Source organism: Mus caroli, chromosome 5, assembly GCF_900094665.2.
Source record: "Mus caroli chromosome 5, CAROLI_EIJ_v1.1, whole genome shotgun sequence".
Taxonomy (NCBI): Eukaryota; Metazoa; Chordata; class Mammalia; order Rodentia; family Muridae; genus Mus; species Mus caroli.
Window position 1 is genome coordinate 114778791 of NC_034574.1, and position 24730 is coordinate 114803520.

At 43.9% G+C, this 24730-nt stretch overlaps 1 protein-coding gene across 8 annotated transcripts in view; it reads left to right on the forward strand.

Moving 5' to 3' along the window:
• Atxn2 (ataxin 2) overlaps positions 1-24730 on the forward strand; it is a 102366-nt gene that overhangs the window by 37353 nt on the left and 40283 nt on the right. For all 8 annotated transcript variants that reach the window (XM_021161685.1, XM_029477312.1, XM_021161688.2 and 5 more), the window contains exons 5-6: positions 347-497; positions 23046-23170. In XM_021161685.1, coding sequence (XP_021017344.1) covers positions 347-497; positions 23046-23170 — 276 coding nt within the window. The remainder of the gene's footprint in view (positions 1-346; positions 498-23045; positions 23171-24730) is intronic.

The following is a 24730-nucleotide window of genomic DNA, read 5'->3' on the forward strand; positions in this document are numbered from 1 at the left end:
CCTGGCTGTCCTGGAACTCACTCTGTAGACCAGGCTGGCCTTGAACTCAGAAATCCACCTGCCTCTGCCTCCCGAGTGCTGGGATTAAAGGTGTGTGCACCACTACTGCCCTGCATGTCTCTTTTTTTAGCATTAGTGTGTTTCAGATACGCTATAGTAAGATCAGCTTTTAGATTCGAGGGTTTTTGTATTGTAGGTGCATGACAAGTCCAAACAGGATGTGATAATCAGGTTTTTGCAGGATGCTTTTGTCATAGGCTTAAAAGTAAATGGCTTTGATGAGCTAAATAGCTCTGTAAATAGCTATTAATCAATGTTTTTAATGTTATTAATCTTTTTATTTTAGTGTGACTTGGTACTTGATGCTGCACATGAGAAAAGTACAGAATCCAGTTCGGGGCCAAAACGTGAAGAAATAATGGAGAGTGTTTTGTTCAAATGCTCAGACTTCGTCGTGGTACAGTTTAAAGATACAGACTCCAGTTATGCAAGGAGAGGTAGGCTTGGGTTTCCGAGGTGACCCTAACCCTGGTGTGATTGGCTCACTCCAGCACCAGGTCTCCAGCACCCATACAGACTTGGTTTCCCTCACCTCAGACAGGATCTTGGTATGTGGCTCAGGCTGACCTTGAGCTCTTGGTTCTCCTGCCTTTGCCTCAAGACCTAGGAATGAGATTTTCTTTTCTTTTCCTTTTCTTTATTAGTGGTATTTTTCTAGAATAGCTTTTTAAATAATCTAATAAAAATGCGAGTTTTAATGAATTTTTTGTTAGAAAATATTTAAAACTTAGGTGGAAAATAACTTGGTAATTTTAGAAGCATAAATATATAATTGTAGTATGCATTTTTTTCAAAAACGATTTTAGACTTTTGTATGTGAGCATTTTGTCTGAATGTATTTATGTGTACCATGGCATACCTGGTGCTACTGAGGTCAGAAGATGTCAGATCCCTAGGGACTGGAGCTCCTGATGGTTCTGAGTTCACTATGTGGGGGTTCCTAGCTACTGAACCATCTCTGCAGCCCCAGTGTGCATCCTGCTACCATAATGTTGGCCACTACTAGGTAAGCCTTGGGTTCAGGAGCTCCGTCTGGGCTAGCCTGGGCTGGGCTTAACAGTGGGACCATCTCAAACAGGATGCTGTTGTGGGTGTGGTTGAGTATTCTGAGAATTAAATGTACTTACATTTGTGTGTATATGTATATGCATGTGTCCCCTACCTATTGCAAGTATTGATTAAAGAGGGGCTTGTGAACATTGGTCTATCATCTGGAGAGGCACTTGTAGCACTGGGAAAGGACCTTTGCAATTAAAAAATTCTTGAATGATAGATTGTCACTAACTATAGTTGATTTAGATTGTCATTGATTACAGTTGATGTTTGTGCTTCAGTTGGTGCTAATGGCTGTTTGTGCTTTGTGGTTGAAATGTCCATACTGAAACTCTGAGGCACAGGGAATTTCAGTGCTCCCTGGCTGTCCTGGAGCTCTAGTATCTGTGTATCTCTGCCTCCAGAGTATTAGGATTAAAGATGTGTCACAACTACTAGCTGTTAACAGCCTTTCTCAACACAATTCTCTTATTACTTTCTTTGGGGGGGCCAGGTAGGGGGAGGACCTTAGATTTATGATTCCTTAAAGAGCCTTCAGTCACCACGAAGGAGTCAGTGCTTCCTTAGTTGTTGCCTTTAGAGTCAGTTTCCCTTATGCTTTGAAGTACCACATAATATATATTTATGGTTTTGAAAGATTCCATGTTTGGTCATCACACAAAGGGGAAGACCAAACTGTGAGTTATATACAGCACTCTGAGGAGAGGATTGGCTGTAGCAGAAACAGCAGTTACCAGCTGTTGTACTGTGTTAGCAGTGTGCTTGTTTTGGGAGTGCTGTGGACCAAGCATAGGGTACTACATGCAGTTGATCATGTTTTTGCTGGACCCCACCAGGTCCCGTTGGAGTTTTTACAGTGCTGGAACGCCCCGTAGCCTTACGTGCTAGGTGAACCTACTACTAAGCCCCACCCCCAGCCCCACACACCACCCCACTCTGCCCCAGTACCCCCAGAGCAGGTCTCACGGTGTAGTTCTAGCTATCCTGGACTTGTGTGCACTATGCCCTGTGTTTGTTTAGTTTTATTTTAGTTTTTAAAGATTTATTCATTGGCTTCTGTGTGGATGCTGGGGATTGAGGTTGGCTCTTGGATCTGCCTTCTCCCAAGCTCTCGAGTCAGGCTCTCCGTGTGTGTGCCTGTGTGTGCAAATATCATACGCTGGTAGAAGTTGCTATTGTTTGTTTGTTTGTTTGTTTTTGTTTTGTTTCCCAAGGCAAAGTTTTTCTGTGTAGCTCTGGCTTTCCTAGAATGCCCTCAGTAGACCAGTCTTAGAGATCTACCTGCCCCTTTCTCCTGAGTGCTGGGATCTTTTTGAGAGTGAAGTGTTGCTGAGGGAATACTGCTTATGTATAGAAGTTTGACCTACTAATTTGTCATGCTTCATTAATCAGATAAACTAAGGTGATCAGTGCTGCATTAAAAGGAGTGGTCTTTACCTTATGGCTTTTTAGTTTCCTGGAGTAAGAGAAGATCTAATCAGTGCTTGCTAGTTTTAGTTAGATACTTAGGGACATTTTCCAAGACATCAGTCTTTGTTTCGTTATATTCTGTTTTTTGTTTGTTTGTTTGTTTGTTTTGTTTTTCGAGACAGGGTTTCTCTGTGTAGCCCTGGCTGCCCTGGAACTCACTCTGTAGACCAGGCTGGCCTCGAACTCAGAAATCTGCCTGTCTCTGCCTCCCAAGTGCTGGAATTAAAGGCATGTGCCACCACGCCCAGCTGTTTCGTTATATTCTTATTTACAAATAATCAGCTTGTGAAATGATGAATAATATTCCAGAAGACCTGGTCTTGATTCCTAACTCCAAAATGGTGTCTCATAACTGCAACCCCAGTTTGAGGAGACACAGCACCCTCTTCTAGCCCCCTTGAACACTGTATTCATATGATGCACAGACATAAGCAAGCAGCAACCCCCACCCCTCTCCCCAGCACAAACATAATACACCCTGCTTGAGGGTCTGAGCCTTAGGCTTCTAGTCCTGAGGAACGGTGTGGCTCTGAAGGACACACTTGCTTTCTTTGACTCATAGTGCCTTTATTTTTTTTGTCTCAGTTAACCATTATCTTGTAAGGTTTTGCTGATACACTAACTAATATGGTAGACTTTGATCAGAGATGGACTAATAGGCGGTAGTTTGCCATCCAAGCTTCCCGATGCAGAAGGAAGTCAAGTTCTCCCTGGAGCTTCTGTTTTCATCATTTTTCTTTAGCACCACTGTCAGAATCTTGAGGTTGTTAGCTAGGCATGATGGGCTCACTGTTATTCCAGAATTCAGGAAGGACACTGAGGCAGGAGACTGCCTTGAGTTCAAGGCCAGTGAGATCCGTATCTCAAACAAACAAATCCAACCAAACCAAAACAGAAAACCTCAGAGACAACAATAGACAGGGCTGGAGCAATAGCTCTGCGCTTAAGAGCACTGGCTGTTCTTCCAGAGGACTAGGGTTCAGCTCTCTTTACCTTACCCACCCACATGAAGGCTTGACACTGCCTGTAATTTCACTTCCAGGAAAACTGACACCCTCGAAGACCAACCATGCACAGGTAAACATATCAGCAAAACATGCGCCTGCGTGCACATACACGCACACCCTCACACACACACCCTGAGATGGTTTGAATATGCTTGGACCAGGAAGTAGCACCATTTGGAGGTGTGGCCTTCTTGGAGGAGGTATATCACTGTGGATGTGGGCTTTAAGGCCCTCAACTTAGCTGCCTAGAAGCCAGTCTTCTCTTAGCATCCTTCAGCTGAAGATGTAGAGCTCTCAGCTCCTTCCACACCATGCCTGCCTGGATGCTGCCTTACTTCCTGCTATGATGATAATGGACTGAACCTCTGAATCTTTAAGCCAGCCCTAATTAAATGTTGTCCTTATAACAGTTGCCTTGGTCATGGTGTCTGTTCACAGCAATGAAACCCTAACTAAGACCCCCCCCCCCATTTTTATTTAAAAAAATAAAAAGCAAAAAACTCCAGCAACACCACTGGGAAATGTGTTTGAGTGGTATGCATGAGATCCTAGGTTCAGGTACCAGTCATGGAACAATAAAGTTGAAGCTGGCAGTATTTTTAAAGGCTGGTTAGATGGCTCAAAAGTAAAAATATTCGCTGCCAACCCAGAATTCAATCCCTGGAACATACACGCCTGAGGAGAGAACCAGCTCTACAAGTTGTCCTCTAATGTCTGCATGCATGCACGCACTCTCCCAACAAGTAATAAAATAAGCAATACATGTAAAATAAAAACAATTTAAATTCTTGTTTAAAAGAAAAAGAAATCAGCTGAGGGTGGTGGTTCTCACTTTTAGCCCTTGGGAGGCAGAAACAGAGGCAGGCAGATGTTTGTAAGTTCAAGGCCAGCTTGGTCCACATAGTGAGTTTGAGGATAGCTCAGGTCACATAGTGGAGACTCTAAAAACGTTTTTAGTTTTACATTCTGTGTATTGGCATATGGGTTGATGGAAGGTATTGGATCCCCTAGACCTGGAGTTAACGGTGCTTGTGAGCCATCCAGTGTGTACAGGATGGCTCACAACCACCATGTGGTCGAGTAGGGACAGAGCCCAGTTCTTTAACCCTAGCTTATCACGGCTGTCCTTCACATTGCACTGTGGTGATGAGCACTGTGGGGGCAGCTCTTTATTAATATTAAGGATGTAGTCACAGATAAAGAGTAAAGCATGGTGGCAGACACTGTAACCCTAATTTTGCAGAGGCTGTGGCTTATCAGACTACCTACTGAGTTCTGGGTCAGATTGGTATAAATAACAAGATCCTGTCTCAAAACAACAACCACCACCTAAAACAAAGCCGTTGCAGGCAGTGGAAGCTACAGGTTATGGTATGATTCAGGTTTTTTTTTTTTTTTTTTTTTTTTTTTTTTTTTTTTCTTTTCGTGTCTGGCTTTTGCAGGAGAAAAAAAATTGTTTTCTGAGACACGATCTCACTATGTAGATCAGACAAGAGTCACCACTCCCTACAAGCTAACCCTTTAAAGCAGGTAGCGTCAGTCCAGCTTTTGAACCCTGATGCATACTTTATTTTGTCAGTGGGTTGTTTTAAAATGTATTGCATGTATGTGCGTGTGTGTGCACGCATACCTTGATGTACAAGTGGAGCTCAGGGGGAGCTTGTGGAAGCCTGTTCTCTCCTCCTACCATGTGGTTCCTGAGGTGCAAATTCAGGTTGCCAGGTTGGTGGCCCGTGCCTTTATCTGCTGAACCTTTTCTGAGGCTCGAGTTCAACAGGTTTGAGAAGTCATTGTTCCAGCACTAGGGATTCAGAGGCCGGTGGATCTGAGTTACAGGACAGCCAGGGCTACACACAGAAAATCCCTGTTTTTTCATACACATCTTTTTGGTTTTCAGGACAGGGTTTCTCTGTATATCCCTGGCTGTCCTGGAACTCACTCTGTAGACCAGGCTGGCCTCGAACTCAGAAATCCGCCTGCCTCTACCTCCCAAGTGCTGGGATTAAAGGCGTGCGCCACCACCGCCCAGCTTTCATACACATCTTTTTTTAGAACTTTCTTTTATACGTTTTGTTTTTCTGTTTATGGGTGTTTTGCCTTCATTAGTGTCTGCACCACATGCATGCAGTGCCCATAGGGTCCAGAAGATGGTGTTGGATAACCTGAAACTGGAGCTCCTGATTATTGTGGGCCACTATGTGAGTGTTGGGTATTGAACCCAAGTCTTTTAGTAGATCAGCCAGTGTTCTTAAACACTAAACTGTCTTCCTCAGCATCTGATTTTAAAAATAACTTATATAGGGGCTGGAAAGATGGCTCAGTGGTTAAGAGCATTGGCTGCTCTTCCCAAGTTCAATTCCCAGCAACCACATGGTGGCTTACAACCATCTATAATGTGATGTGATGCCTTCTTCTGGTGTGCATGTGTACATGTAGATAAAGTACTCATACATAAAATAAATAAATCTTTAAAAAATGATTTTAATGTGCATGGGATTTTGGTCTGCATATCTATGTCTGTATTGTTTGTGTGCTTGGAGCCCAAGAGACCAAAACCAGGGCATTGGATGCCCTGGAACTAGAGTTAGAGACAGTTGTTAGCTGCCATCATGTGCTTTGATTTGAACAGGGGTCCTCAGGTAGAGCCGCTAATGCTCTTAACTAAGGCATCTCTCCAGCCCCATGTTCATCTATCTTCACAGATATATGGAAGGCTTAGAATTATCCCTATGCTGTGGGCCAATATGGTTTACGGACTGAGTCAAAGTATCTTCGCTAGAGTCTGTTGAGCTCACACATAGGTAGAACAGGTCATGAGATTCTTTTTCATGAATGTATAGAGCAGGGTGGCTTTGAAATAGCCTCTGAAGAGGAAGCTGGTCCTGAACTCCTGATCCTCCTGCTTCACTTGCCCAGGTGGTGAGAGGACAGGTGATTGTCATTCATCGTTGCTGAAAAGATCAGCTCTTAATGGAAAGTTAGCTTTTTTTTTTTTTTAAAAAAAGCTTTATTTATTTATTATATGTAAGTACACTGTAGCTGTCTTCAGACACTCCAGAAGAGGGCGCCAGATCTCGTTACGGATGGTTGTGAGCCACCATGTGGTTGCTGGGATTTGAACTCTGGACCTTCGGAAGAGCAGTCGGGTGCTCTTACCCACTGAGCCATCTCACCAGCCCGAAAGTTAGCTTTTTAAAAACTAAAATGTTATAGGTTTGTTTTTATTTTTAAAGGATTTTTACACTTTTAGTTTAATTTATGTGTATTAGTGTTTGCCTGCATGTGTGTATGTTTGTGTACAGCGTCCACAGAGGCCAGAGGAGGATGTTGGACCCATTGGAACTGGAGGTAGAGCCTGTTAATAGCCCTGAGGTGGGTCCTGGAAAGGCACTGTGGTCTTTTCTTAGTAGGGCTCTGCTGCAAACAGATTGGGAGCACTTGCTTTTCCTGTGTGCAGCCCGGATGTTCAGCCCTAGTTGGTTTCTTTGTAGCTTCTCTGCTGTATTCAGTAGACTAGCTGCAAGTGTGAGTTTCAGGGATGCTTGTCTTCACTCCCAGGTCTCCTTAAGAGGAGTTTAGGGATCACAAAAGCTGACACTGAGAGTCCGGCTCTTAGGTGAGTTCTGGGGATTCAAATTCAGATCCGCATGTGTACATGGCAAGTACTGTTACTCACTGAGCCGACCTTCTAGCCCTAGAGCACTTGGCTGTGTGTATTTTCTGCATGTGCTTGTGTGCCTCTGTATCCGTGTAAGTCAGAAGTAGATGTTGGATGAGGTTTTGTCCCAACCCCTCTTCTTTCTTCTTTTTGTTTTTTGAGATAGATTCTCTGCCCTAGAACCTATTTAGATTAGGCTGGCCTCGAACTCAGAGATCTGCCTGCTTCTGCCTTCTGAATGCTGGGATTAAAGACGAGTGATTTTCCTCAGTCATGTCCTATCTTATTTTTGGAACAGGGTTTTTACTGAACCTGGAGTTCACTGATTGGCTAGAGTGGGTGGCCTGGGGATTTTCCTGTCTGCATCCCTAGCACCGAGATGACAGTTGTGCAGTATTTTGTGGGTCCTAGTGTTCAAGCTTAGGTCCTCTTGCTTGCTCTGCAAGTGCTTCATCAACTGTGCCTGCCCCTGCCCTATCTTTTCCTATTTTTGCACCTACTTTAAGAGAGCTGGGCGTGGTGGTGCACGCCTTTAATCCCAGCACTCGGCAGAGGCAGGTGGATTTCTGAGTTCAAGGCCAGCCTGGTCTACAGAGTGGGTTCCAGGACAGACAGCCAGGGCTACACAGAGAAACCCTGTCTTGAAAAACAAAAAAAAAAAAAAAAAAAAGAGCGTGTGCTGCTCTTCTTGGAATGGGACTTGTGTCTTAGGCTCTGTTCTTTCCAGTGTGCCTATCTGGTCTGCATTTTTTTTGTTTTGTTTCCCCCCCACACCCATCTTCCCATTGTCCCCTCCAAAGGTCTTCTTACATGCTAACCTCAGCTGTCACTGCCTGTTTCCCAGTCCCTAGTGATTAGTGACCTTCTGTTTGTATTGTATCCTTTGTTTTGATGACCTCCCTATGTGTTGGATCTCTATGGCTTCTCTCTTGTCTCTCATGCTGCCACTTTACTGCTTTGTGCCTTTGTGTGGTCTCAGCCAGCCCAGATAGCAGGTCAGCAGATGGACACAGTAGTACACAAAGTTGGATTGTAACAGCGCTGTGTTTCTTCATTCATGTGTTGGCTGCAGCTGCTGTCCTGTAGAGCTGGAGGTCAGTCCTAATACAGACAGCAGGCCTTGCATATACACCTCATCTGGCCTTTGACAGGGAAGCTTGCCAACCCTCAGCCTAAATCATTCTTCCTTCTGCATTGGAACTATTTAGAGCTGATGTTTTAAAAAAGAGTTACATGCTGTTCTGGTTTGGTGCAATAGCAGAACATGCTTTATGTCTCATCTCATATTCAGCGCCGATACTTGGCTCTAGTATTACATGTATCATCTAATTCAGCTTCTTATTTATGACCACTCCAATTGGAAGCAGCCCAAAGAATCACTTGTGCTTTCTAGATGCCACTTTCAGTAAGAAGTAATGAGCGAGTGGTTTACTGGGAGTGACCTGGAGCGACCACAACTACCTGCCACTCCTCCTCTGCAAATCTCATTCTCCTTTTCTGGCTCTGTGGAAGGAGCAACTAAACCCCATCTTCTGTGTTTCCACACAGCATTCCTACCCCTCCCGATCTTTCATTTGGCTTTTACTTGTTTTAAGTGTGTGTGGTGTGTGTCTCTGTTGTGTGTTGTGTTGTGTTGTGTGTATGTGTTACTGTGTAGAGAGAAGAGGACAACACCTGTGGGCTCTGGGTGTTGGACTTTAGCTTGTTAGCTGTAGGCCATCACCTTGTGCTTTTATACCACTTATTTCTGGACTCCACACTCTTCCTGCTATTGACTCTTTCAATTCTACCTGAAAATTATTCAAGTCCCCTTTCCCTGAAACAAGTCCCTTCCCCGTTCCTCATATATACAGCCCTACTTGAGGCTGTGTGGAGCCTCTATTTCACAGGTCCTTTTGGGCTCTTTCAGATTCTTATGCCACAGTTGAGGCTTTACCAGTGCCTGCATCTCTTTCATAAACACATCATCTCTCTTCTGACTCACTCCTGGCTTGTTTCCCTCCTTTACACTGCTCTCTTACACGCTTGTGCTTGCCTGGCCCCTCCCCAGTGCCCATTTGACCACTCTTAGGCCAGGCTGTAGGAGGATCATGGTCTCCTCATTATAGTCTGAGGTCTTAAATCTGAGTAATGTCTTTATTTTTTATTTTATTTTTCTTAGACAAGACTTTACTCTATAGCCCAGGCTGTCCTTGAATTTGCTGTGAACTCTTTGCAGTTCTCTTGTCTGAGCTTCCTCTCAGTAGTAGGATTACAGGCGTGGACCACTATGGCTTTAATCTTTTAAAAGTCGCATTATCTACCACAGTGTCTTGCTTGGCACATAGTACATGGGCTCATAATGTCTTTGAATTCATAATATTTAATATCCTAGAGCTTTTTTTTTTCCTCCAAGAAAGGGTTTCTCTGTAGCCCTGGCTGTCCTGGAACTCATTCTGTAGACCAGGCTGGCCTTGAACTCAGAAATCCACCTGCCTTTGCCTCCCAAGTGCTAAAAGCGTGCGCCACCACCGGCCGGCTATCCTAAAGCATTTTTAAAGAACTACAATTCTATATGAAGTCTAGGAAATTAGGGCTGGAGAGATGATTCAGTGACCTTTAGTGCATGCTGGACCACCACAAAGGCCCTGGATCTCTACACTGGTATAACAAGCCAGGTGTGGTCCAGCTCTGTAGGGTGAGACAGGAGGATTGCTGGAGCTTGCTGGCCTCCAGCCTACTGGAGAAAATGCCAAGTCCAAGATGTAGGGAGGAACTCTGTATCAGAGGAGGAGGCTGCGTGACAGGATGAACGACACTGCACTGCCTGCTTTCCAGTGCAGATTGTGCACCTCCTTACACGTGCTCGCACACGTACACCCCTAAAGTAAATGAAACAAGCCAAAGATGGCTACAAATGTCTTGCCGTGTTCCTGTCCCTCTGCTTATGGCTCTGGACAGCTCGGCGAGATGTAGAGATTCTTCGGAGTTCTTTTGAGAACCTCTGTGAAGCTTCCTCCCTCTAGGGAACTACAGACAAACTTGTGCGTTTAAATACCACTTGACAAATACAGACACTTGTGGAAATAGACACACAAATGGAAAGCATTTGCTAAAGTTACTTTCAGACATTCAGAAAATACAGAACTTAACTTCTGTATTTTTATACATATGCCCACATGTTGTGTGACAGCCTTCTGGGGTGACATAACACATCAACAGACCATGGCAATGACTGTCGCAGCGCTGTGAGGTTCATGAACTAATGAGTTTAATTGAGATTCCTAGGAGTGAGAAGTTACTTAAAAGGATTAGGGGTAACTCAGAAAAGCAGCTCTATGCCAACATGTGTAATAACATGAATATAATAACATGTGAATACTGCAGCCTTGGAGCCTTCTGTGTAGCTTGCAGGCAGGTTTGCTTGTCAGTCTCTGTCCTTAGCAGCTTTTTACTTCTTTTTATACTGTTAGTAGGGCCCCCAGGAATCTTGCAAGTCCTCATCCCTGTTCCTCCCCCCATGTATAACCATCGTAGTAAACATTCTATCTCCAAAGAGACACCATGACCACGGCAGCTCTTATAAAAGAAAGTGAATATTTAATTGGAGTTTGCTTATAGTTTCAGAAGTTTAGTCGATTATCATCATGGTGGGGAACATGGCAACGCTCAGGCAGACCTGGTGCCAAAGAAGTAGCTAAGAGTTCTGCTTCAGGATCTAGTAGCAGCAGGTGAGGGCTGACACTAGGCCTGGCTTGGGCCCATCCCCACATGACCTTCTGTTCACTGGTCTGTGAGAACCTCATTTCCTCTGGAGGGGATGTTGGCAGGTGTAGAAAACCTGCTGTATAACAGCAGGTCAGAGCATTAAAAACAAGAAAGGAGTTTTGCTGGGCCTGGTAGTGCCTACCCAGAAGGCGAGGCAGGAGGGTTAAGACTGCTGTTTAGTACTAGTAAAAGTAAGCCCTGGGCTGGTGAGATGGCTCAGTGGGTAAGAGCACCCGACTGCTCTTCCGAAGGTCAGGAGTTCAAATCCCAGCAACCACATGGTGGCTCACAACCATCTGTAACAAAATCTGACTCCCTCTTCTGGAGTGTCTGAGGACGGCTACAGTGTACTTACATAACAAATAAATAAATAAATAAATAAATAAATAAATAAATAAATAAATCAATCTTTAAAAAAAAAAAAAAAGTAAGCCCTGATTGATTTCTTACATATTTCACTTTTAAAAAGTTACATTTACTTTAATCCCAGCACTTGGGAGGCAGAGGCAGGCAAATTTCTGAGTTCGAGGCCAGCCTGGTCTACAGAGTGAGTTCCAGGGCAGCCAGGAGTACACAGAGAAACCCTGTCTCAAAAAACCAAAAAAAAAAAAAAATTAATTTATCTATTATATATGTGGGCCTGGGTGCTGTGGTATCTGTATAGATGTCAGAGATAGCCTATGGGAACCAATTCTCTATTGTGTTAGTGCCCTGCAGCAATAAAAGTTTCATTGTGTGGTGGTCGGTAGCTTTACACTGAGCCATTTTAGTGGGCTGTGTGTCTGTGTGGTCCCCCACCCCATGGGCTCTCCCGTATTCCCGGCTGCTGGCTCTGTAGCCAAGGATGATCCTGACTCTGTAGCCAATGATGGACATGCGGGAGTCCAGCCGAGGGCTGGCTGTATGGCAGACAGGACTTTGCTAGCTCAGCACTAGCCGCTTTCCTTTCCCTGACTGGGTCAGTACCCAGCTTGCAAAAGTCAATGCTAAATAAATACAAACATTATTAAAGTAGATTTGATCATTTGAAGATTTTGTAATGCTTTTTGTGGTCGGTTCTTAGTGATCTCAAGTATGCTGATGTGATGCTAAAGGCTCTGTACTTCCATGTATTAACAAAGAGAAGAAGAAGATGTTTTCTTTCATAGCAACATGCCTTCCCAGACATGAAAGTGCTGTAGAGTTCAGTGTTTGTAGTGACAGAGAATAGAAAACCCCAGACAGGCTCGGTTCATGTCTAAGTGTGCATGTGCGCAGTAAAGGTAAGGCTTCAATCGAGAGAAGCATGCCATTGGCCAGCAGCATTTGGATAGCATTTAGGAGAGGTTAGCTTTCTTTTTCCCATGAGTTCAGCACAGTATAGTGTAAAACAGCAGTGAGCTGCAAACATGTGCTGCTACATCCCTGGCATTTGAGTTATTTGAGAGAGAAGAGCCTTATGGGCATGTGCTTGGTTGGTTGACATGTTGGGAAGAGAGACCCTTAGTGAAGAGTATCTTTCATCACTTTGGCCCTTGGACAACTGTATAGGACTTTTTGGTTTTTTCTATTTTTTTATTGCTGACTGGAGGGGGATCAATCCCTCTCTGTGTAGGTACGACCTCTGGACAGGAGGCTGGAAGCAAAGCAGCAAGTGGCATTCCACCAAGGTGTCTGCTTCAAGCTCCTTCTTTGAATTCCTACCTCAGCTTTCCTATGATCTGTGGGAGGAACCAAGACAGTTTTAAGTAGCAAATTGTATTTTTTAAAGAAAACAGCATGTTGGTGTTTGCTCTTTCATATTGATTCTTTCCAGATACTGTTTAAAATGGTTCCTACATCAAGTCCTAAAAGGAATATGGGAGAAGATAAGATGTCTCAGTTGATGAAGGCATACAGTACCAAGCCTGGTGACCCGAGTTCTGTCCCTGAGACTTACACGGTAGAGAGAGAGGTGTGCTTCAGGGCACATATGTTCACCTGCTCTCACTGCTGCCGTATACATGCATAAGCTTAAAGCTTATTTTATTTTATTGTGGATAAAATGATTTGGTTGGTGCCAGTTGATTGCTTTGCTTCTTCTGGCCCTAAGCTTATAGGATCTTCTGTTTTTTAACCCAGTCAGGTGGCAGCTGCAGAAGGCCCTCCGTTTCCTTAGAGCGGAGTGCCTGAGGTGCTTCCTCAGGCTGCCTGCCCTGTGTTCGGAGTGCAGTGCTGCTGCTGTCGAGCTATGCCTTTTTTAAAAAAAATGTTTTTTATTTTTAGATTTATTGTGTATAAGTTTGTGCTCCTGTATGAGGCCAGTGTGGACTCTCCTGGAGCTAGAGTTAGAGGAGGTTGTGAAACTGTCAGATGTGGCCGTGGGAACCGAGCTCATGCCCTCTGAAAGTGTACCAGGTATTCTCCACTACTGAACCGTGTCTCCAGCTCCTGGCCCTGAACTTTGGAAGCTAGTATCCCACACCAAGGTCTGTGTTTCCACCAATCCTGGTCGCTTCTTTCCTAGACCGCTTATCTCTTCATTGTGTGATCACAATAAAAGAATAAGTGTTGTTCTGGCCAATATTATTATGTTGTAATCTAAGGATCAAGGCATTTTCCTCCTGGTTGTGAATGGATCTTGGCAAGAGAAGGATCCACTATTTCTCCTCATGGGGTTTGGTTAGTTTCCTGTTGCTATGATGAACCTGATAGAAACAGCGTACAGGGGGATTATTTAGCCTGAGTCATGGTTTCAGAGCCTATAGAATATGGTTCTTTGGTTCTGTGAACTTTGAAGAGCAGTAGGTTGTACGGTGGTTGAGGGTCTCACCTCAAGGAGGCAGAAGGAAAGCAAAAGGCACCAACCAGGGCAACATGTATTGTAGGTCAAGGACAGAAGCCCCGTGACCTCTAATTAAGCACCACCTCCAGGTAACGCCACCGTACTGTAAATACATCAGGGCTAACTGGTTAACTTCTAGCCCTCAGGAGAGAACTCTCTCTGGAAATGGACTTGCAGACCTAACAGAGATACTTACTAACCACAATGGTATTTCTTAGTTTAGTCAGTTCATTATGGAGACAAACCACGGTGCTGTCAGAAGCTATCCCATTTGAGTCTGTACACCTATAATCCTGTCAATTTCTGCATGCCAAAATGTCATTTCCCCAGTGTTGTTTGTGTTTGCTACAAAATTTGCTTTCATGTGTTTATCATTTTAAGAAATTAGTCATTTGAAGCTTGTTTTGAAGTTTTTGTTTTGGGAACAGGTCTGTGCTGTGCAGATTAGGGTGACCTAGGGCTGTAGTTCCTTCCCTGTCGTCTGCAGGGTGCTGGGACATGCTCACTGCCATCCATGCCCTGCAATTAGTCATTCTTGCTTCCTTCCCCCCCCTCCCCCCCCCATCCCTCCCCCATCCCTCCCCCTCCCCATCTCTCCCCCTCCCCTCCCCTCCCCTCCCCTCCTTTTCTCTTCTCTTCTCTTCTCTTCTTGAAATTAGATATTGTGTTATGTATGTAAGTATACTGTAGCTGTCTTCAGACACACCAGAAGGGGGGCATCAGATCCCATCACAGATGGTTGTGAGCCACCATATGGTTGCTGGGAATTGAACTCAGAACCTCTAGAGGAGCAGTCAGTGCTCTTAACCATCTCAGTGCACTGAGCTATCTCTCCAGCCCCTCTTGTTTGAGTTTTGATTCTCCAGACAGCGTTTCTGTGGCTTTCTTGAACTCACTCTGTACACCAGGCTGGCCTTGAGCTTGACCAGCTTTTTAAATTAATTTTTATTTACTTTAGCAAAAATTATTACCACCCCCCCCAATAAAGTCCCATCCACTTGTTTTTCTTTATTTCCTTACCTATGAAAGTTTAGCCTGTGAAGGTTTTTATTCCTGACCTTTTGTGGTTTGTATGCTTACGGTTTTATTTATGTGAGACAAGGTCTCATTCTCTAGCCCTGACTGGCCTGGAACATGATGCTATGTAGGCCAGGCTGCACTCAAACTCACAGAGTTCTCTCTGTCTGCCTCTCTGCCTCCCAAGTGCTGGAATTAAAGGTATGTGTCATCATACCTAGGTATTTTACCTTATCTTATTTGATTTGATTTTGAGGTAGGACCTGTGTGCAGTCCCAGCTGTCCTGGAACTCACTAAGTAGATTAGACTGAGCTGTTTTTATATATGCATATATGGTTTATTTGTGTCTACTACATGTGTAGATTTTCACAGAGGCCAGAAGAGAGCATTGGCTCCTCTGGAGCTGAAGTTACAAGAGGTTGTGGGTTTCTTTGTGAGTACTGGGATCTGAACTTGGTCTTTTGGAAGAGAAACACTCTTACCAGCTGAGCCTCACTCTCAAGCCCCGGAACTGATTGAGCTTGTGGCGGATTTTAACTTGACGGTTGATGTGGATATGTCACGTCAAGCATCCTCTGCTATAGAGACTGTCCTTGTAGGGAAGTGACTTAGTGCCTTTCCTGACAGTGATGCTACCAGAAGTCAAGATGTGTGGCAGCTGTGGAGGAGACCGAGTGGTTAAGAGCACCTGCTCAATCTTGCAGAAAACCCAGATCTGTTACCAGTATTCAAAAGGGGTTCATACCTCTCTAACTCCAGTTCCAGGGGAGCTGATGTCCTCTTCTAGGCTCTGCAGGTGCTGCAGGCATACATGAGGGCAAAACACTCAAACATATAAAATTAAATCTTTAAAAAATGATATATGAATTTCTGATTATATTTTGTTGTGCCTTGTATCTGATTCTGTCCAGAGCTGTGGTGTCTTGTTACTGTGCCAGTGTAGTAAGTTGAAATTTTTATGGATTTATTTTACATGAATGAGTTTGCCTGTGTATGCAGACTTTGTGTCCTTGAGGTCAGAAGAGGGCATTGATATCTGGAACTAGTTATAGATGACAGTCTCTATGTGGGTGCTGGGATTGAACCCAGGCCTCTGAAAGAGAAACAAGTACTGCTCCTCAAAATAGATACTCTCAAGTTTTTTGAGATAGGGTCTCACTGTGTAGCTCTGGCTGGGCTTGAATTCAATGATGTTCCTCCACTACCACCACCATGAAGGCAGTGGCTCCCACACCTGGCAAGGACTTCATATTATGCTCTTCTTTAGGGATAGACTTCCAGAATGACTTCTTGTCAACGTTCCTTCCCGTTATTCTTCAGCCTTGATGGCCTTCTTGAGCTTATCTCATCTGCCCTGTTTGTCCTTGGGTTTGCTTTCTACAAAAGCCCATGCACCGCAGAGGGTGGTAGACACTCTTTCAGAACCAGATTACGCCTTTGCTCTTCAGTCCTGAGCTTTTTGCTCACCCGAGTTGCTCTTCAGCTGGATACTTTACTATTAGTTTGCTGGGCTGCACTTGATGCAGTTGACATGGTTTCTGTGGGCTGAGGAGAATGAGGGTTTCCTGGCACCCAAGGCAGCTTTTTCTTGTGACTCCTGAGGCACTTGAGGAGATGGTTGGAGAAGCCGTGGTCTACTGGGGGTGTAGCAAGCTTTCCTAGGCTGTAACAGTGTCCCTCTCTAGTCCTTATTGCATAATCATTCCTCCAGATGAGTTCCTAATCCTCGGAATCAAGCCAATAGCAGTCATTTATTATTTTTTTATAGGCATATCGATACAGACAAAGATTACATTTTGTTTAACATTCAGTTCTGGGAAACAAAAGAAATCTAAAAACGATATTTTTCAGTAGCATCATATTTAAGCATATTTTTTGTGGTTGCAGATCATTTCTAGTCATCTTGATGCACTTTTTAGAAGGACTGATTTAATGTTTTGATCTATGTCTTTGTTTTTGCTTGCAGGCCTCTATATACAGCATGTGCATTGCTAGTACCCATAGAGGCCAGCAGAGGGGGTTAGATCCCCTAACTGGAGTTAACATAAGATTGTGAGCTGTCCCATGAGAACAGTGCATGCTCCTAACTGCTGAGCCATCTCTCCTTCCCCATAATACACTTTAGACAATAAAAACTCTAAAGCCTTAGATTTGACAAGTAATAGGCTTAGCACATGTAATTCTTTCTTTACTGAGAAGCATTCTAGCATAAGTAAATTGTGCCTAGCGATTTGAGCTATTTGACTTTTCCTTTGTGTATGTGTACATATGTTGTGGGGGTGGCCTTTAAACTACAGCCGTGCATTCAGTGCATCCACTGTGAAGGAATGCACTGTGAAAGTAGCCTAGCTGCTTCTTCGTTTGGAGTCCTAGGATTACAAGATCCCCTCAAGATCATTTATATGCAACCCCTTCTAGAGCATGCTGGGGAAATGACCCTTTGGCAGCCACCACGGGTGGGTTAGACATCCCCTCTAGGTGTCAGTGCCCTGGAGGCAGTTAGACGTGATTCTCTGAAAATGTAGCATCCTGTCATATTGTGGTTGGCAGTTTGTTGTCTTGACTTTCTGTTTATACTTGGTATTTGGGGGTGGCTCTTTGTTTCTGCTATTTGCTGTGGTACCTGTCCTGCTCCCCAGAAAGTTTTGACACATTGGTGTCCACAGTATTGTTTGTTAGGGTGATGTCTCTATCTGCTAGTGGGTCCAGGTAGCCATTCAGAATTTCCTTTAGTGCAAAGATCTTTAAAGATGAGCTGGGACTCAGAATTGTTCCCAGAGAGGCCTGGCTTCCTGTCCCACCTGGCCTCAGTGAGAGAGAGTCAGAGATAGCCTGGGGCTTGGTTTTTATTTTGATACCTTAGTTCTTTCTGTTTCTCTGCTTTAAAGTTTCCAGTTGAAGGAACAACTATGGTCTATGATGGGACTCCCCAGAGCCCTGCATTTTGTGGTTATGCGTTGATGATGATCTCCAGTGTGTAAAACAAACTGTTTCCTGACATTTAATCAGGTAAATGGTAAATGTGTTATGTTCAGTGGGCTTAGTCATTCAGAATGGATGGTATTTGCTATTGGCCTTTTTTCCCCCAGACAAAACAGGTGCTGTTATGCAGAACAGAGCTGTGTATTTCTGGCATGCACTGTGTTGTGGTTAGGGACTTGATGCAAGTTTTCAGTGACATGTGTGGCAGAGATCGGTTTTCCATATAACCTGTTTGTTTTGTTTCCAGCAGAGCAGTATCTCACTAGGCACATTACCCTTCAACATCTTGTGTAGCAGCTTACACAGGACCACAGCCATCATATTCCTCACGACACTGCTCTTCTGGTCTCCTGCCATCCTGTGTTTCTTTTCTTGGTTGTTTTTGTTTTATTTTTAAGATGTATTTGATTCTTTTATGTAATGAATTAATTAATCAGTTAATTTAATGTATGCGAGTATACTGTACCTGTCCTCAGACACACCAGAAGAGGGCATCAGATCCCATTACAGATGGTGTGAGCCACCATATGGTTGCTGGGAATTGAACTCAGGACCTCTGGAAGAGCAGTCAGTGCTCTTAACCACTAACCTATGTTTTTAGCCCCAAAGTTAACCCATTAAACCTCACCCACCCAAGGACCAGGTAACTTCCTAGAATTCTGGGGATTGTACAAATGGAAAAGTATGGTGGCCATATGGGTTTGCCCTTTAAAGTTCCTACAACATATGTCTCAGGGCCACTCAACTGGGAAGAGATCCTGACCAAAGTCATTCCTGGTCAGTATTTGAATACATTTGGCTCAAAAGTGTGGAACTGGTTTTCCTATTTTAAATCTCAAGATTAACATTTGGAGGCCTCAGTGAGATAAGAAAGGCCTTTCCACCCCAAATTCTGGAGCTAGGATTTCACTCTGGCTTCCCTACCACCTGCCTCACCCCCGTGTTCATGCTGGGAAAAATATAATAGCAAGCATTTTTTATGGTAAGTCATAGAAGCAAAGGGAGACATCCCACAACAGTTTCTGTGGCCTTGGCTGTTCTAGAATTAGACCATGTTGGCATCAAACTCAGATTTTGCCTGCCTTTGCCTCCATCTCCTGAGTGCTCGGGTTAACATCATGTCCCACCACTGCCAGGCTTTATTTTAAATTATATATATATATATATGTGTGGTATGTGCACGTGCTCATGAGTGCCCACGTAAGACTATAAGTTACGTTAACAGGTGGTTGTAAGCCATCCAACATTGGTGTTGGGAATTGGGTGTGGGTTATCTGGAAGAGCAGTATGTGCTGCTGTTAACTGCTTGAGGCATCTCTAGTCCCTTGAAGATTTGCTTGTTTGGGCGACAAGATCTTACTTATCATGGGCTGACTTGGGAGTTTTTATGTAGCTGAGCATGACTTTTAACTTCCATTTCTCCTGTCCTCACCGGATACATACTGGGGATGGTAGACATTGTGCTGTTATGCCCAGGGTACTTCAGTATTTTGTAACAGAAAAGAGAGGCCGTTTGTATGCCCTTACACTTGCCTGTGTACTGTGTATACTTGTGATGAGGGGCTTGAAAATAGAGCCTTGTGCAGGACAGCCATGCATTCTGCTCCTCAGCCATCCCCGATTCCTGTCTGTTCTGTTCAGTCTGGTCCTCCTTCAGCTTCAGCCCTTTGCTGTTTTTAATTAACCAGGCATGGTGGCACAGGCATGCTGAGGCAGGAGAATTGCCATATGTTACAGTTTAGCCTAGGTCACATACTGAGTTTGAGGTCATTCTAGGCTGTTACAGAATGAGCTCCAATCTCAAGAACAAACTCAGCTGGATGGTAGTAGCACATACCAGCACTTAGTAGGCAAGAGGCAGTCAGATCTCTGGGTTCAAGGCCAGCCTGGTCCTCAGATCAAGTTACAGGCTAGACAGAGAAACCCTATGTCTAGAGAGAGGAAAAAACACCCCAAAACACACTCCTGATTCTATGTGAGCACTCAGTTACCGTGTGTGATTTCCCTTTCTTTATGCATGTAGTGGGGGAAATGAAGCAGGCTGACTAAAAATGCCCTCTTAACAGCCTACAGTGTAGACAGTGAGAGGAGCCTGATCTGGGAAATCTTTTGGCCCACTCACTCCTCCATAGCTATCTCCTGAATAGGCTGCTATCTTGTCTTGCTCAGGATCAGAACACAATACAGTAGGTAAAAGTTTGTGGGTTGGTTTTTGTAGGGTTATTTTTTTGTTTGGTCTCTTCTCCCCTCCCCGCCCCCAACCCTCACAGTGGTATCTTTGTGTGGCGTGAAATACTAAAAATGCAATCTATGATATTCCAGCTGGCCCCGGCCGGCCTTGTTCTCATCTTTGGCAAACTCTCTGATGTGGAGCTCTGAAATCTTGCCACAGGACTTGCTAAGTTCCCACTGGTGGGTCCCTACCACACCAGCTCCACTCTTCCAAATTCCCACGGCCTTTTGGGGTGCACTTCTTGCAAGCCCATGCTTTACAGCCCCTACCTTTCTTTCTGGAACCCAGTTGAGTTGCCATGTGAAGGAAAACACCACACAAACTTAGTTCAGGATCAACAGGTAATTCAGTTGCTGGGCACAACAACTAGAATCCTAATCTTGTAAGCCATATTAAATATAAATCACCATCTAAATGGGGGCCACTTGTAGCTACATCTTGTCCTCCCACTGTCCCTGTCCTAAAGCCCTCTTGGGGAAGCTGAATTAACATCAAAATACAAACAGCATCAGGGCTATCCACAACACTTTTGAGAGGAGCTTTTGGTTTATCCTACAACTGCTGACATTTTTATAGACCTCCCCCATAACAAGAAAAGGTCCATTTAGGCCAGCTGTGGTAGACATCTATATTCCCTAAGTCTGAAGATGGATAATCATAGGGTTGTAGGCTGTTGTACCAGACTATTTATTTGACAAAGTTCTGTCTCCAAAAAAGGAATATAATTTGTGTGGCTGAGAGACAGTCTTCTATGCTTTTAACTTTTATGATAATGTCTTCCTTTCCTATGTTCCTTTTTCTGTCTGTGTCTGTGTCTGTCTGCCCTCCTCCTCCCTCTCTCTCTCCCTTCCTCTTTCTTTTTAAGGTAGGGTCTTATTGTATGTATTGTACCATAGTGAACCTCCTACCCAAGCCTCCCTGTTTGGGGGCTCAGCTCCCAGCTTTGAGTTCTAACTTCCTGAATTAGAATGTTAGTTTTTTTATACTGAGTTTGTGTTTATGTAGATGTTTTACTCACTTAAATTCCTGCTTTTGCAACACTGGTGATTAACATGGTAACAGGATTTTGTTTTTGAACTTGTTGCAGCTTTTGTGTAGAGATGAGTCTGAATGACTCAAAGTGCCCTGTAATCTACTTCTGTGGTTTTGGTTCCTTGTAGTTGAAGAGATCTCAGGATCCTAACAAATACTTGTTTGCCATTATTATCGGAATCACTCCTCTTCCTGAAGGTATACAAGAGTAAATTCAATTGATTGTTCAATCAGACTCACTCTCTCTTTTTTTTTAAAGAATAAATTTATTTCATGAATACGAGTACACTATAGCTGTCTTCAGACACACCAGAAGAGGCCATCAGATCCCAGCCCCAGTAAACCTTTTAAAAATTGATTTACCGGCTGGAGAGATGGCTCAGCAGTTAAGAGCACTGACTGCTCTTCCAGAGGTCCTGAGTTCAATTCCCAGCAACCACGTGGTGGCTCACAACCATCTGTAATGGGATCTGATGGCCTCTTCTGGGGTGTCTGAAGTCAGCTGCAGTGTACTTATATACATGAAATAAATTAAAAAAAATTTTGCTCAAGTGTATCTTGATCTGAGTGCAGGTGTCTGCAGGAAACAGAAAAGTACGTCAGATCTCCTGGACTTGACGAGTCTCCCAGTATAGGTGCTGAGAGCCGAAGCTGGATCCTGCAAGAGCAGGGCCACCAGCTCCACAACTTAATTTTTACCAATAGTTGATAGAGCTGTCAGATGATGTAGGATAGGGCTTGAGTCAAGCTAGCAGGAAGTAATGAGGCTGACTAGTTAGGGCTGTTTGTAGCTTCCAGTTGCTGGGGGGTTGGGACATGAGCAACATCTTATGCTCTGCAAAATGCTTTATCCCGAGTGCAGTTCCATTCTACTGTTGCTCAGAGGCCTGTGTGTACTCTCTGTCCTTATCATTGATGTAGCAGGAGACATCTGCTGGTGAGGCCTCGTATGTATGGTGCACATTCATGTCTATTTGCCCCTCATTTGGGAAGACAGGTGGTTAGGGCTACCTAGCCATGCAGTGCTCTGCTTAAAACTTTCCACCCACATGTCTTACTTTGGCAATACCTTGATCCTTGGTGATACTAATACATAGCAGTGTCAGATCAAACCCCTTGAGTAGTCACTTTTATGGAATAATTCTACAGCTTAATGGTATTTTATTCTCCTACTCTTTGCAGTAACTTGTAGTAAGGGTCAGGGTTCAAAAATTTGGGAGCTTATGGTCTTTGGCAGAGCAGGTCAGAAACATTACTGTGCTAGATGTGTGACCATGAGCATTCCTGATGCTGTTCAGCTCTTTAACTCCCAGCTGTAGAGCAGTAAGGTCAGCTGAGCATGTAAGTGCCAAACATTTTCATAAGCTAGACTCCTCAAGGGATATTACAAGGCGTGGGATTGGGTGCATGTCCGTGAGCCTGGGCTCCTAGAAGTATCCATGAGGCTGCCGGAGACAGCAGCACTGCAGAATCTGAACAGCTGCTTTTTTGGTTTTCTGACACAGGGTTTCTGTATGTAGCTCTGGCTGTCCTAGAACTTGCTCTATTGACCAGGTTAGCCTTGAACTCAGAAATCTGCCTGCCTCTGCCTCCTGAGTGCTGGCACTAAAGTTGTGAGACACCACTGTCCTGCTTGAATCTGAACGTCTTAAGGTGATATTGAGGAACTGTTTTGGAAAGGGACAGATCACTTAGGAATGGTCTTAATCCCTGTATTGTCAGGAGGTACATTTGGATACTGCACAGAGACCTAAGCTTAGAAAGTTAAAACCATTCTGCCTAGTCACACATGGTGGGCACTTGTAACTATCGCAGAACTGAGAAGGTACATGCAGGAAGGAGTGCTACAAGGAGGCTAGCTTGGGCTACATATTTCAGGCTATCTAGGGCTATATATAGTAAGACTGTCTCAACACAAAAACAAGACAACTAATGTATTTGGCTATAGATACTTAGTGTTGCCTGCCTGTTGTTCTTCACAGATGCTTTTACTGACTCTGCTCTCAGTGCAAAGGTGAATGGTGAGCACAAGGAGAAGGACCTGGAGCCCTGGGATGCAGGGGAGCTCACGGCCAGCGAGGAGCTGGAGGCGCTGGAGAATGATGTGGTGAGTGCCCTCTGCACACCCCAGCGCTCAGTGTGAACGTGTCTCTGCCATAGGGCAGCACTTTCTCTGGGCAGTTGCTAAAGAGGGAGAGAAGGAAAGAATTTCTCCCTCACTGGAGGTCTGAGCACTCTTAAATTACTTCTTTGTGATGATCAGTTTACTTCAGGGAACTGACAATTACAAGATGGCAGCCTGTTTCGTTTTGAATACCAACCGAAAGCAGGTATGTTGACTTCCTTAGAAATGAGGTCAAGGTGGATAAAGAGTTATCATTAAGATAGTTTCAGGTTAGGTGTGACAACTGTGATGTCAGCACTCAGTCGTAGAAGAATAAGGGTTTAAGAGTTCAAGATCAGCCTCCACTAAAGAGAAAGTTCGAGGCTAGCTTGAGTTTTATAAAGACCCTGACTCAAAACAAAACGTCAAAACAACAACAACAAAAAACCCAAGTCAGCTAGGTGTTACCTGCCTTAATACCAGGAGGCAGAGACAGACAGGTCTACATAGCAAGTTTAAGGCTAGCTACGGCTACACAGCCAGATAGTGGATGAAAAATAGCAATCATAAAAGATAAATACTTAGGTTACATTAAAATTAAAGCCTTGCCTAAATTTCTTGAACTTAAAATTAGTATCATTCTCTATAGAAACTTGCTTCTAAAATGACCATTTATCATGTATTATTTTTTGTTTTCTCTTGGCACCCCATCTACAAGTCAAATATTAGTAAACTTTGATGGAGCATAGAGTTTATTATATTTTCTTTAATTAAAGATTTTATTTTATGCATATGGGCATATTGTATGTATGCCTGTGACCTATTCCTAATGCCTTGAGAGGCCAGAAGTGTGTCAGATCCCCTAGAGCTGGAGTTACAGACAACTGTGAATTTCCCTATGGACTAGGAATTGTACCTGAGTCCTTTGGAAAAGCAGCCAGTGCTTATAACCGTTGAGCCCTCTCCCCTGCCCCTTTAAACATAGAGATTTAATGTTATGGAGCGTCATGAATAAGACTGAGTGAGCAAAGAACCTTCTGTTGTGCACAGAGAACCAAGTTTACTATTTAAGACGTAGTAATGGAGGAAATAGCATCTTTTTCTCTAAGAGCTCAGCCCCCTCAAAGAATAGAACTGCCCTGGGAAGTTGTCAGTATTAATCTTCAAAGTTTAAAGAATCACCTAAACTTAATATATGGTTTTCACGTGTGTATCACTGCACCATTGTAGTGGGAAACAGGTACAGTTTTTGCTTTATTAGTAGGAGAGATAAGTTCTTTAGTGGTTTGAGGGGGAGACTCTGGCAGTTTATCCGCATTTAAAATGTAAGTGTGGTTTGTTCCTATTAGTCTTACTACGAAGAATTTACCTTAGCTAGGCAGTTGGGTTCTGAGTTCAAGGACAACCTGATCTACATAGCAAGTTCTAGGCCTTCTTAGGGTATCCTGTGAAACCCTGTTGTTTGTTTTGTGTTTTTGTTTTTAAGACTTATTTATATAATTTATTTTATGTATGTGAGTACACTGTAGCAGTCTTCGGACACACCAGAAGAGGGCATCAGAT